This window comes from Babjeviella inositovora, assembly GCF_001661335.1.
Source record: "Babjeviella inositovora NRRL Y-12698 unplaced genomic scaffold BABINscaffold_13, whole genome shotgun sequence".
In the NCBI taxonomy this organism is placed as follows: domain Eukaryota; kingdom Fungi; phylum Ascomycota; class Pichiomycetes; order Serinales; genus Babjeviella; species Babjeviella inositovora.
This window is the reverse complement of record NW_017566850.1, coordinates 85,739-99,289: the sequence shown is the minus strand read 5'-3', so window position 1 is coordinate 99,289 and position 13,551 is coordinate 85,739. Positions and strand designations below refer to the sequence as shown.

Sequence of the window (13,551 nt, the reverse complement as noted above, 5' to 3'; positions counted from 1 at the left end):
TTTGCTCCGCTTGGGCTTTCGCTTGGCTTGATGGTTGTCCAGCTGAGGCGAATTTAAGGAATCATCATTGCCCCTGATGACAAGAGATTGCTCTCGATTACGGTTTGTGTATCCAACAACCCGTCCATAAGCAACCGAATAATCAGGTAAGACTGTCTCGACATTGCTTGCAAGCGTATGGCTTACAATCCTTGATCGTAAGCGTTTAAAAAGCATCACAACAGGTCAATAGCGTATTTGAATGATCTATAACGGAAGGTGGGCAAAAAAAAAATACAATTCAGCTTGTAGTGTAGTTTATATCACTGTATGTAAGCACGAGCTACTTACCGAGCCAAACAGAACCATAGTAGAGCGGCGTACAGACCACAAAAAGATTATCGTAGATGGTAGGTGCGAGTTTTCCGCTTTTGTGTTCTCTGTATCCATCCGTTTCAAAATATTTACCTATACATGCAATATGTTTTATACTTCCTACTGGGTTGAGAAATATAAATGCGTATGTATTAAATGTGTATGAGCTAAATGACTATGAGTTAAATACGTATGAGTTAGATGCTTGTTTATTGACGTTCCATGCTATATAACACAATATTTGGTGTTATTTCCAGCACGTAATCGCTAATTAGACACATATATACTCCGTGTTTGAGAGTATTAAAAGTATCATATTGTTATGGCACCAATGGCGTCAAGCATATATATAGAGATCTTAAATAATCATGAGGTAAATGCATAGAGAATCTGTTATAGTATGTATACGCTAGTATCTTCAGAAAAACCAGTAACTCTCACCATCCTAAGGATAAACAAGGCAATCCGGTCTGCCTGTTGGGTTTCCACATCAACTGGTACAGATCCAGAGTTTTTCGATCCCAGCCCAGGGGTAGGTATAAGTTGGCCGTCAGAAGATAACAAGAAGTTTGGATACTTGACAGAGTTGACATCAGGAGTTCCAGAAACCTTTATGTCATTCATATTAGTACAAACTCTCGGGGACAAACAAGGCCTGAGGGGTAGCATTTTTTGAGAAAGCTCTAATTATGCCCAAACTGCACGAAGAATAATTCGAGGTAGAAGAGACAGGAAACTTTGTATAATGGCAAATAACTTTTCATTTCCAGGGAAGGAGGGTTCAACAATATAGCGTGAAATGCTAGCGCAGTGTTAGCTGACGAGTATGAGAAACATTACACGATGTTTCAGGATATATCAAAGCCTTTAAATACTTTGATTCCATTTACATTGATTATAACCATCCACAGTGGAGCTCAAGTGACGCGTATTAACTCCGTATGCTGCTTACTGATCAAGTTGCACATGGTGAACCTTATCTCGTAAGGTCACACAAAGTTAATTGTGATGTTGTGGGAGAGGACAGCCGGTATTCCGTGACAGATGCATGCCACAACAGGTTATAACGATTAAATGCGCACACTTCAAGTCCTCTCGGCGGAACTCCTCCTGGAGCGACCAGCCCCTCTAATCGGCTTTTGAACCCCACATAGCTTGCCTGAGAATTTGCAACAGGTGTCTCACACGTGCGACCGATGGCCCGCATAAGCGCCTAGGATCGCAGACTCAAAAGTATCACACTGCTTCCGTAGAAACTGAGACATTGTCTACGTCCGCTTATCACCTATATTAGTTCATCGAAATCTGCAACACTGAAAGCCCCCTTTGAAACTCTAGATTCGTTTCAAAAGAAGTGCCAAGAGATTTACAAACGCCAGGAAATGAGCGACAAGAGCATGTACAACCAGGGGTACAGCTTTTAAAATGTTCTTACCTCCACAAAAGCCTAAAGGTGTGGCCTGTCGGAAGTACCGCAGCTTCACGAGGGTGCTGCTGCAACGAGAATACATCTCAGGTGCATGGGGACTAAGCTAGTCCCCCTAAAACAGCGCTGGGATTTTCGCACAATCGATTTAGCTGCCTCTAACGTACACACTTGACTTATATCCTGTAGAACTCCTGACCCCTGCCGTTAGTAACCAGAGAATAAACTCTGCACGCGAACAGATCATCAGCGCGCCTTACAGCGATTTGAGGTTATTGAAATCTACAGCTTTAACCAGCATTGTATACCATACAATTTTAAGGCCATATTCCTGCACAGAGATGCCATCATCTCGAAAGGCTTCGGATAACCAAAATCAACACCAAACGATGTCTTAGACTTAGTAATACCCCATCCGAGGGTGGTGTCTGACTTCAGTCAACGTCAATTACGGTAAGAGGGCCGTACGATTAGCTTCGTTCAAGCTTGTGCTGCGTCCTGACTCTCGGCCCGTCGCGAGGCTGCCTCCTTGGCCTTATGGGGTTGCTTATGCTTGGCTTCTGGCCTTAATCCTTGTGACCATGTCGCTGCGCGTGGTCTTCCACACCTTGTAGGACCCGAAGAGCCCGGACCCGAACCCGGAGAGTAAATACAACGTGGCGGGCGCCTTCAAATGGAACACATCGATGGAATCAAAGGTAAAGTCGCAGGCTAAACGGCACATGTCTACGTAGACCAACTTCTGCTGTAATTTGACGTTGGCAATCTCCTTGGTATAGTCAGTGGCGCTTTCAGACCCGTCATTGACCAGAAAGTTCAAGCGGCTGCGCATGGGTGAGGAAACCTCCATGGAGATGCTCTCCATCAACTGTTTCGACAACTGGGTGGCCTTGACTTTGACCTGCTGCTGGATCTTGAGCTGGAACTCCTGCTGTCGCAACGTAGCAAGCGACGCTATGCTCTTCTGCAAGCCGAACATGATGTTGTAGTACCACGCGAGCGCGCTGTGGCGGTTGGCAAACTGCTTGTAGGACTCGTTGGTCAAGACGCCCATCTTAGCAAGCAAGATAGACTCATCCATGAGCCCGTAGTAGAGGTCAAGCACCTGTGAAAGCATCCCCTCGTTCAATACAGCCCGCTGGAACGATTGGGGCGACTTACACGCCGCAGGTGACAACACCGTGGTTTGCAAGATTTTCTGTACGCGGAGCGGACTTTTTCCGAAGCGCATGCACTGTCGGAAGATGGAGATGGCGTCAAGGACGCCGACCGAGCGCCGGTTGAAGTGGTGGGTGAGCAACACCACAAGCACCTTGAAGAACTTGGCGGGGTTCTTGATGAAATTCATTATTAAACTCTGCTTGCTGCCGCGGTACAACTCCGGTTTGAAGTTCATCTGTTGCGAAAGCGATGTGGTGATTGACGTGGAGTAAAGCACGAGGATCCGGAGCCCATATTGCAAGGTTTTGGCCAACTTGTCCTTACCGGCAACCTGGTCCAACATGGCTGTGAGAACATCGAACGGCGACACCTCTGGCTCTGTCTCCATCGCAGGCTTTTCAGACACAAATGGCTCGGCGCTTACGTTAGCTAACTGGGTGTATCGGAGCGTGTTGTCATCGGCGGATGACTGCATAAGGGAATCGCCAGAATGCGCTTTGGCGTTTCGAACCATTTCAAAGTTGTTGTACATTTTGTGACTGATTGGTGACTCGACGAACGGACTCATCTGGAGGCGGCTGTGTATATCTCTGGTGGCTGGAGTGTGGAATATGTGGTGGATATCGTGGGTTTCTTCTAGAAACTCATTCTGTAACAGCATTTTGTGGATGTAGCGTTGTGCTTTGTGAGGGGTAGCGCGTGGGTAGAAAGTTTTTTTAGTCGGCGCTTTTCCGGCAAAACGGTTTGCGCGGAGTTCAGTGCGCATGTGGAGATTGGCTTGGCAACCGAAAAATACCGAACCAGAGCCGAAGGGCCTATACCAAGTCGCAGGGTCAGTTGTTGACGGACATGATAAAATAAACAGATGGCACTATCATTATAGAGGAAACACAATATTCAATACATGCACTGAAACAGCGAACAGGTAGTATTCTGATACGAAAGCGTAGCCTCAGATCGGGTGGTGCATGTGACCCCGGGGCCGCCGGTACTCCCAGGTGCATTGTACGAGGGTTACATCGAGGGTGCTTGGGCATGCGACTTTCGCAGTACAACGCTCTTGCAATGACAAAAATGCAACGTAGTATTTATTTATTCTGGTAGTCATCTCGGGGAGGAAATAGAGAGTGGAGTGGTAATGCAAGGTAGTGGTCTGAACTGCAAGGCAGCACATAAGAGCCAGTGGCATATGCGATTGCTGAAAGGACATTCAGATCGCCGCTAATTATGCTTGACGGTACCTATACAGCACCTTACATCGGAACCTTTTAACCTCATACGGGCCCTCTTACGCAACTGACACCTCCGACGACAAACGAAACTTATATTTAAGCTCAGACAGAGCTAACATACGGAAATGACCAGAATATGGAAGGGTGTTGCGGCAATAGGCCACTCTGGTCAATTACGTATTCTAGTTCTCAACAATCACCCTTTCATGATGCTCCTCCGTGGCTCAAACGGCTTTACCCAGCATCCCCCTCTCCTACAACCAATAAAATTAGCTCTAATTATGCAATAAATACGCTCTGTCAAAGAGCAGTGGTGATACCAGCCCACCTACGTGGACACCGGCCCGTTTAAAAACGCGCCAACAGAGCCCAAGTAGCCTTCGTGGCGCAAGAAGTACGCCTTCATGACACCCTTGGACCAGAAATCCACGGCGTACGAGAGCGTGTGGATGGTCTGCTTGTGGCCCAGGATATACGATCCCCCAAAGTAGATGCGCTTCAAGTTGTAGCGCTGCGCCTGCAAATACGCGATCTGGCCAATGTTGTTGGAGACCGAGTACAAGAGCGAGCGGCTGATATCCTCCTGGTTGAACTGGGCCAACTTTTCGGAGATCGTGAGCGGTGCGGCCTTGGGGTCGCGCTTGAGGTTCTTCAATTTCTTGAACACCTTGGCGAAGGAGGACGCGATGTGGTTTGACTTCAAGCCGATTTTGTTGTAGTTGGTGCCGTAGATGTCGCCCACAAGCAAGTCGATATTTTCGTTGTTTCCACGCTTCGCCATGTCCAACATCTCGTTATAGTCTTGCGCCGTGGTGAGAAGCGAGAGCAACCCCCACAAAGTGCCCCCACCCAAGGAGGACCCGCCGATTCTCTCAAAGTTGTCATGCTCTGGCCCCACAACCTTGATCATCGACACACCCGACCCAATATTCACAAGCAAGTATGGATAGAGATCGTCCTTGGTGGTGATTTTGGGGACGTCCAAAAACTGGATCTTGTCCTGATTGTAGTCGTAGGTGTAGATTTCGCGGGGGATTTCGGTGATGAAAAAGTCGAGCCCCGTGATCAAGCACTCCATCTCGTCCTTAGCGATGATCTTTACCTTTGGAAAGGTCTTCCTCATTAACGTCTGAAACTTACACGACCCGCCACCGGTGGCGAGGATGTGGGTTATTTCCCTGTTCTTGATGCGTCTTTTGTTCACCAACTTCTTCTGGAGAAACCGCAACACCTCTGATTCAAAATTCTCCGTCTGGTAGTACTTGAAGTGCATTTTCCCACCCTGGGGCGAGTCGTCGTTCTTGGTGAAGTACACCAACTTTGTAAGGGTTCCGCCAATGTCAAGTGAGATGTGTGTAATGTTTGACGAGTGGTATGGGAGCGAGATCTTTTTTGCCGCGTCTGTGAATCCGTCTTCGTACTCTTCCTTTACGGCCAGCGCCAACAGGTCCAGAGACGTGTTGCGGCTGATGTGTTCGTCTTCCTCGCTGCTGCTCTCCTCGGAAAAGGGATCGCGCGAGATAAACGCGCCCAGACAGTCAATCTGGAGCGTCCCAGGGTTTGCGTAGCGCCAACTGATCAGCTCTTCGTTAGCACCGGGCTCTGGCGACCCATTGGCGGCACGCGAGAGTGGCATCTTTTGTACGATAGGGGCGGGGGTTTCCATCTGCATTGGTTAAAGGGTAAAAGCGGTTCCAGGATATTTGAGACGTGGCCTGTAAAAGGAGGCTCCGGGCAATAAATCAAATTAAGGCCAGATAACCAAATAAATTGGATTGGGGAAATGAAACAAAGAGGCGATTCAGGCAGGAAAACTGATACAATGGTCGCTTAGTAATTGCCAGTTTGTTATTTCGGTATCGAGGCTCGAGCGTTTTCTTTTTCGTTCACTCGTTTGCGTCAATTTTTCGTTTCTTTCTTTTTTGCGTTTGTGGGGGACTGCGGAGTTGCGGTGAGTCTCAACAATTCCAAGCAGGGAGGGTGATTTATAATGGGAAGGGAGTGAAAGATTATCGGTCTACAAAGACATGACGGGAGATATATAAAAACCAATTTTTCTTTGCAGGGTCATCAATTCTCGCATGCAAGCCTCGGCAGGTAATTACAGTTTGGTCACCTTCGCGCGCGGTGGGAAGGGAGATAGCCTGGCTTTCAGACCATCTCAGAAAGTGAGTGATTAGTGTCTTTTCCGTTACTAATACGCAAAAACTGTATAACAGGTCCTATTGTCATTGTATATGACTAAGAGCCGAGGAGAAAGGCCTGCGACTGCAGCCCGGGACTTAGTTATTATGGAAAGGCCCAACTCCGTCGGAACGGACTCCAAGGCTTCGGACCAACAGTTTGTAAATTGACACGAGACTGCCGGGCGTTTGTCATAGCTTATCACGGCCGAGTGTCACCCTGCATAGAATGCTGACCTGTTGGGCAGCTCCCCTTATCCGGCCGATGTCTAAATGCGAAAAAGAGGAAGCACGTACAGGTCGCCTCTAATCGTTCCGGCTGACAGCACGGTGGCTTATCGGCACTCATTTACTTGCCCACCACCCTTTGTGAGTACGATGGACGGGAAAGATCGCACTGCCGGGGTTGGGTTGCCAGGTGCGCTCCCGGAGCCGGACGCGATCCATATTTAGGGTTTGTGGCTACAAAAATAAAGCAGACGAACGTGATCGGCACGTGCGAGTGGGGCTGAATAAGTTGGTCGGGCATTCGGCAAGGTTGGCGGGGCATTCGGCTAAGCTTCAAGAGGTTGCATTTCCGCTGCATAGTGACATAGTATTGACGAGAGAATTACCATCCTACGGTAGACGCCGGACGCTTTATTGGAGAGGGAGTCTCTTCTGGGATAGAAACTGAAGTATTTACATTTTAAGGAAATATACGGTTCCTAACTATTGGCGGTGGGTTCTAACGTGCAGCCGAAGTTTCAAAGAGCGATTTGGCAGACTGTGGGCTCTTGAGCGCTTGGATATTCGGATAGCCGTTTGGCTACTGAAGTATAGGGTTCAACCTGTAAGTCCTGCCGAGTACGACCCTAAGGGCGTTTCTCGTGTTAGGCCCTAATTAGAAACACCTTTATTGTTACGCAGAAGTTGGTAATCTTTCAATTAGTCGAAGTCGTGTATGGCCAACACTGCGATGCCAGCACCTAGTAAGAGCATGATATAACCCAACGTTACCAGCGGCCCAAGGACCCAACCCAATGTGGGGATTGCCGCTTGTCAAGCACACACATTAATATGAAACGCCAAAATTTCCAATGCTCCCAGGAGCGCAATTAACCTAGCCCAGGTTTCTAGGACTCTACTTTCTCCCTGTTCATAACGGTCTATTTGTCGAAAAAGATGAGCATACATACACTAAAAGTACAATGGAATCAGTAATGCTAGCGATAAACCTCAAGTTAGGCGACTGTTCTCAGCTTCAAAATCTTCGGATGAACCACAACAGGCCTTTTAAATATCTCCTCATACCGTTGCTCATAGTTGTACTCGTAGTTGCCCATGAACCAGTTCCAATAGATGCTGGTGTAGAACAAGGTGTTCTGGTAGAGGAGCTGGGGTAAGTAGAGGTAGGACCTACCGATGAACTTAAGAGCTTCCCAAATAGTAGCTATTTCCTGGTTCAAGGCACTTTTAAGGTTGCTCTTGGACTTGGCAGTAATGTGCGACTGCTTCAAGTACGGGTTGTTTTTCTTGGATGTTTTCTTGCGGTTCGGCTGCGACTTTCTCTTTGGAGGGGAAATATGGGCCCCAGACGGCACGGAATCAATACGGGATTCACCAGACACGGCAGGGTCAGATCTAATACCGGCCGAAATCCCGGACTCGACAGACTCAACCTCCGTCTCACGGTCGGATTCATCTTCAGATTTAATGATTTCAATCTCTACCCTCTCAGATTCAGTCTCGGAAACTACAGACGCAGCTTCGCTGAATGCCGTTGCCACATCTTCATCATCCGACTCATCCGACTCTGCATCAGAGTCTACCCCACTCACAGCTTGGAAGGGAAATTCAATCCGGTTCCCCTTTTCGCCACCTTCACCAAACGACTCCAAGTACAACACCTTGAAGTTATTGATGGCCGCTACAGACTTCGACAACCGGTCAAATGTGTTGATCAAGGCAACCACCTCCTGCTTTTTCAAACCAAGCATGGCGGTACCCTCGGCCTCCATCTCAAATAACACTTTCAAGGCGGTACCGTAGCCAGTGGTCTGGATCTTGCCCCAAAGCCTGCACCTGTCACAGCCCACACAGTCCATGATGGAAGAGACGTTGCGGAAGCGGTCTCTGAACTCATCCTTCAATGAAGGATCACGGAAGAGCGACGAGTCGTCAAAGAGCTGTTGTTGGTTGAGGGTACCCGAAAGCTGGGTTTTCATGACGTCCAAGATTTCCTCGATGTATGCCGGGTTGTGTGGGTGGTCGTTTGTCTGAGGCAACGAAAACTCTGGGTGGTTGAGCAACTTTGCCACGGCCTGTGAAACAATCGCATAGTTGAAGTAGACGTTGGCCAAGCGGTCGTTGAAATTACCCACACGGTTCATGAACAAGCGCAAGTTCGGGGCGAACGCGCCGGTCTTGGTGTTCAAGTATTCGTGCGACAAATGAACAGCGATCGACGCGTGCATTCCGGAGACCAAGCGGTAGAACAACCTCTTCTCCACACATGTGGCGCCGTCCTGGTTTTCGGACATGTGGGTTGTGTCGGGGAAGCAGTTCTCGCGGTATATGTAGTTCCAGATCTGTGCCGACTGGGCACCACCGTAGCCCGTGAAGCGCTCGGGGTTATCCACAAGCGACACGACCTGGCATTCAAGATCCATGTCGTCCTCCAAATAGCAGTAGTTTTTATCCAGCACGTCGTCCTCGCTATCACTATTGGCGCTGTCGGCCTTGTAGAACGACCCCAACTGCGCCGGCTGGTACGTATCATTGAGCGAATCCCAGTCCTCAATGAAATCCACCGCACAGTTCCGGTTCACACAGAAGCCTTCATCCTTCCAGTAGGGGCAGCTCTTGTAGAGGTTAAGCTTATAGTACTTGAAGTAGCTGCGGCGCACCAACTGCGATAAAGCCGGACGCAACTGCGCATTAGCCGTGTCAATGTACGCGATGGTCGTGTTGCATGTGTCGGTGATGGAGAGAGAGCAGAAGTCCTGGGAGTCGAACGGCGTGATGACTTGGTTGGTGGGCGATACGGGCACTGTGGTTACCACATCGAAAGCGGCAACAAGCGGCACCAACGCAGAGAGGAATAGCAACTTCATAAAAGGGTTGTATATGTGGTTTAGTAGCAGACAGTGGCTTATGTGTCTGGCGGGAAAAGAAGGTCTGAAAAGGGTTGAAATTTTGTCTGACGCGTTTTGCAGAAAAAAAAAAAAAACGAAAAACTCGGAAATAAGAGATTGAGAGGAGAGGTTGGGATAAAGGGGATTGATCCGAGAAAGAAGCTATCCAAATTGGCTGTTATACTTGCAACTCGTATCCCTTGGTAGCTTAATATATGAATAGTTCTAGACGAAGGAGTTTTACGGATGAGGCTGGGTGGCGCGGAACCAGTTGCCATGGAACTTCGGAGAAGCACAAGCTGCCCGATAATGTCACGTGATACTGAAGGGCTGTGCGGTGCTTGAACCGTAATCGCCGAAGGCCGAACACTATTGTTGTTTCGTCCCCTGAAGACCAACCATTATACACTTAATTTTGGACAAGTTACCTTTACACGGTTAGCTTGTGTAGTTGAATGGAGAATCTTCCTTTGTTAGACGCGTAATCTTGGAAGCCTGGGAGCTCGAAAACTTGCCGTACAGACCTGATAATTTGTCAGCGTGGCCGTGCGGCCCGCAGGACGCTCTTTGGTTTCTTTTTACTGCAAGGTAGAAATGGCAACACGTCACCTTAAGGATTTGTGTTAGAGAGCAGCGGGGGGAAACGAGACACGTACGGGGGGAAAAAAGAAACCCCTCGGCGAGAGGGTAATCTGGTATATTACATCGATTACGTGGGAGGCCCCAGGGAGTAAGCAGTGGTCACCACTAGTACTCCTTGGTGATGCCATAAATCTACTAAGCCCCATGATCTTGTCCCTGGCATGTTTCAAAACCCGGATGGGTCTGACATTATGAAATCCCCCGCGTGTTCTGCCACGGAGAGGTAGACCATGATTGTAAATACAATAGCTTAGTTCGTATGCGAGATATTGTGCCAGCCTCGATGTGCATACGCCGTTGAACCGCCTCGCGATAATGCAGCGAGTTAATCACAGTCCCCGGAGAGAACAATTGATTTACACACACGCTTCAAACGAACCAAGTGGTGATGAACCCTATAAGAAGAAGAAAAAAGCTAATTGAGGAGAGATCTAAAAGAAGCTGTAAAGTATAACTCAAATCGTGTCGCGACAAGACAAAAAAGCTAGTGCTGTATAAGCACTTCCGATTTGCAGATACATCCGATACCCCCAACTCCTCTCCACAGACTGATGTACTAAGTTTCCAACAATGGCCCTAGAAAAAACAGATATCGGAATGATTTCGCCCAGGATCGAACTGGGGACGTACTGCGTGTTAAGCAGGTGCCATAACCAACTAGACCACGAAACCTTTCAAACAAAAGCCTAGAAGGTATTTATTTTACAAACTAAGTTAAAAAGATCTTGCAAGATTCAAGGATATGATACTACACTGCATATTTTAGATAATAGATTAAACATGATGACACATTCAGCAGTGACGCTCCTAAAACTGAAACACGTCCAGAACGAAATGCTTCACAACAACCTTGCCCTCATGGAAATTGGGATCCTTATGACGCACAATTGCAGCAGCGTGGCTTGTAACTGTGGCTCGAATGTTGACGGGGAACTTTTGCCAGTTCAACATGTTCAACTGGTCGATGATAAATGACTGATAGGAGGAAACCGGAAGGTTGTATTTTTCTTCGGGGGTTTCCAACAGTGCCGTCTCCTCAATAAGCAGCTGTGTGACAGTATCTTCGTAGAGAGAAACATATTGCTCCGTGTCATCCTCTTGTGAAACCTTTGAGGTCATCATGGCACCCCAAACCGAATCCATCACCTCGTCAGCTCTATCCTCCATGTGTCTCACGGTATTCTCGACAAGTCGTTTGTCCCTTAACGAATCTCCTTCCCCCGTTGAACCGTAGCTCCTTGGTCTCCTATCCAACAAGACACTGCTATCCTCTGGTAATAACTCGTAATATCTCAAAAAGCCCTCGGATGTATCCAGGAGAAAACATTTCAGCCTGCTATGCGACTTTGTTCTTTGGAGAATTGAACTTGCAATGAACCAGACGACCCATATCGGGGCAAACACAGTGATGTTGGCGAAGGCAATGCACCAGAGCCATTTGCGGAGCAAGAAGTTCTGTACCTGAGCAATGGATCCCAAAGATTCTTCATCCATCAAAGAACCATCTGCCCCGGCTGGGTCAATCATTTTGGTGGAGTACCCCTTTTTGATATCCACCACCACGTTTTCATATCCCTTCACGTATGACACCAGCAATTTAGACCCAACTGTCATGCTTTGAAACGGATCCGAGCGGGAAATCCCACTGGTGAACCAACTGGCCCTCTTGTCGTTGACGACATTTGCGTATAGGGCCCTGTTTTTGAACATTTTCAACGCCCTATAAAAGATGGAATGTGGCTTAATCATTCCCACTAGTAATGGAATGTCGCCCCCTTCGAGGCTATCGTTTACATGCACAGACAGATCCTTCTGATGGACCACATTGAAATTCTCTGCCAAACTATCCTTCAAGAACATTTGTTTTCCAGAATTGGCAAGAAGAAAGGGGACCAAGTTGTTGAAAACCTTCACCGCAATGGTACTGCTGGGGGTCAAAACCCCGACGTGCGGAGAGCAGAAGGTGATAAAATTCATGGGCTTGATACCCCGGGTCCCCGTAGGGTCGAATACCTTGTGGTAATACAAGATACCAATGGCATACCGAGCGATCAAGCCGCCAAGGGAGTACCCTACGATGGAAATTTTGGCCACCCTTCTCGCACCCGACTCTGCATCACGGATAGCCTGTTGGATTTCGTCCGCTACACGCTGACCGCATACGTCAATTCCGTCGTAGGTTTTGTAGTATTCGTGAGATCCGGTGATATGTATGACGAGTTGTTCATTGCGTGCTGATCCTGTTGCATCTAATTGGTCCTTGATGTAGTTGAAATGTGTGGTATTACCCCAAAGGCTGAGGGGTTGGTTAGTACTTGTAATAAAGGAAGAGCAGAGAAGTTTCCGCCTTTCGGGGGGCGTATCAGCTGCATACATACCCGTGTATGAGGATTACTAAGTGGAGATTTTGCATTGTGACTAGGTGTGTCAGGTATATATATAATGAGTGGAATCAGCCGAGCCAGAGCTTATTGTCGAGCAAATAAAGGTAAATGGAAGGAAAAGGTGCGGTGAATCAGGTATGAAGACGAATTGTTAGACGTATATCTATTTATCCTCACCGTTGATCGCCACAACAAACAACAGTTATCGCGATAATTACCTTAGTCCTTGGCACGTGCAGGGAGATAAGGTGCCTCGGCGAAAAGCTGTCCGAGACCGCGCAGAACACGCGCAAGAGCTGTGTTCTCTAGGGGCCAGCGCTAATACAGGACGGTAACTCCGAGCTTTGTCTGCGAGTGGCGTCGTTTTGATAATGGCACTAATGGGTGGTGTAGAGTGGAAGTTTGTTCAAGGTCGAATAGTCAACGAGGAAAAGGATATACTTGCGAGATTGAACTGGATATATGGTGCTTAAAAGTAATGCAAATCAGTCTAGTCTCTAAATTCAACCTTGCGGTATTTCTAAGATTAATGGTAGACTTGATATCTATGAAAATAAAATACTATTCACACTATATACATTAACAAGGCTGAAAGACGTCACTCTTTGAATACCGCAGGTATCGGTACCAGCTTGTTTTCTCTAATGACTGACAACTAGAGCTGTGACACGATACGCACAAACAGCTAAGCCTTTGGCAGAGATCCTGGAGATGAAATTCAGGCACCGAAATATAAAAAAGAGGGTGGAATATGGTTCGCACCGCGATTCAGAGACCCCATCAGTTATGTTGAAACTCATGGTTCCTCAGTGGCTTCTCTCTCCGAGTCGTTCTTTTCTTTCTCCGCTGCAGTTCTCGCTGCAGCATCTTGTGCCTTTTCCATTTCACTCTCCTTTGGCAATCTTTCGTTAGAAGTGAAAATCACCGCGATGCCACAGCAGATGAAGAATCCAATGGACATGTAGAAGACGTTACGAATACTGGCCATAACTACCTTCTTGGCAACCTTCTCGGCGGCTGGAGGCAAGGTGTTGACCAAATCTGGTTGCTTGA

The 13,551-nt window shown here is 47.8% G+C and overlaps 6 protein-coding genes and 1 non-coding gene across 7 annotated transcripts in view; all 7 read right to left on the bottom strand.

Moving 5' to 3' along the window:
• Positions 1–659: 659 nt before the first annotated feature.
• BABINDRAFT_163176 (uncharacterized protein) lies at positions 660–1,214 on the bottom strand. The gene has a single exon (XM_019129758.1). It carries the CDS (start codon positions 976–978, stop codon positions 748–750), a length of 231 nt encoding a protein of 76 aa, XP_018983111.1. The 5' UTR covers positions 979–1,214; the 3' UTR covers positions 660–747.
• A 626-nt stretch (positions 1,215–1,840) lies between these two features.
• On the bottom strand, positions 1,841–3,719 carry BABINDRAFT_163175 (uncharacterized protein). Its single transcript, XM_019129757.1, has one exon. It carries the CDS (start codon positions 3,705–3,707, stop codon positions 2,328–2,330), a length of 1,380 nt encoding a protein of 459 aa, XP_018983110.1. The 5' UTR covers positions 3,708–3,719; the 3' UTR covers positions 1,841–2,327.
• Positions 3,720–4,501: 782 nt separating this feature from the next.
• BABINDRAFT_40826 (pantothenate kinase) lies at positions 4,502–5,809 on the bottom strand (the record flags this gene model as incomplete). Its single annotated transcript, XM_019131993.1, has 1 exon — positions 4,502–5,809. One exon carries the CDS (start codon positions 5,807–5,809, stop codon positions 4,502–4,504), a length of 1,308 nt encoding a protein of 435 aa, XP_018983109.1.
• A 1,854-nt stretch (positions 5,810–7,663) lies between these two features.
• ERO1 (ER oxidoreductin) lies at positions 7,664–9,928 on the bottom strand (the record flags this gene model as incomplete). Its single annotated transcript, XM_019132197.1, has 2 exons — positions 8,142–9,928; positions 7,664–7,904 (listed from the first exon to the last, which is right to left on the bottom strand). Coding segments are annotated over exons 1-2 (1,551 nt in total), but the record flags the coding sequence as incomplete, so codon positions are not given.
• A 784-nt stretch (positions 9,929–10,712) lies between these two features.
• Positions 10,713–10,786, bottom strand: BABINDRAFT_t316. Its single transcript has one exon. It is a non-coding gene; the product is annotated as a tRNA-Val (tRNA).
• A 135-nt stretch (positions 10,787–10,921) lies between these two features.
• Positions 10,922–12,691, bottom strand: BABINDRAFT_15133 (uncharacterized protein; the record flags this gene model as incomplete). The annotated part of the gene is made up of 2 exons (XM_019127233.1): positions 12,493–12,691; positions 10,922–12,410 (listed from the first exon to the last, which is right to left on the bottom strand). Exons 1-2 carry the CDS (start codon positions 12,525–12,527, stop codon positions 10,922–10,924), a joined length of 1,524 nt encoding a protein of 507 aa, XP_018983107.1. The 5' UTR covers positions 12,528–12,691.
• Positions 12,692–13,004: 313 nt separating this feature from the next.
• BABINDRAFT_177748 (uncharacterized protein) overlaps positions 13,005–13,551 on the bottom strand; it is a 2,242-nt gene continuing 1,695 nt past the window's right edge. Inside the window, exon 2 of the mRNA XM_019131046.1 lies at positions 13,005–13,515. Within this exon, the coding sequence (XP_018983106.1) occupies positions 13,295–13,515 (221 nt within the window). The 3' untranslated portion in view covers positions 13,005–13,294. The remainder of the gene's footprint in view (positions 13,516–13,551) is intronic.

Coding starts and splice junctions, on each gene's coding strand:
- BABINDRAFT_163176 (XM_019129758.1), bottom strand. CDS start 978: ATGAATGACATAAAGGTTTCTGGAACTCCTGATGTCAACTCTGTCAAG.
- BABINDRAFT_163175 (XM_019129757.1), bottom strand. CDS start 3,707: ATGCGCACTGAACTCCGCGCAAACCGTTTTGCCGGAAAAGCGCCGACT.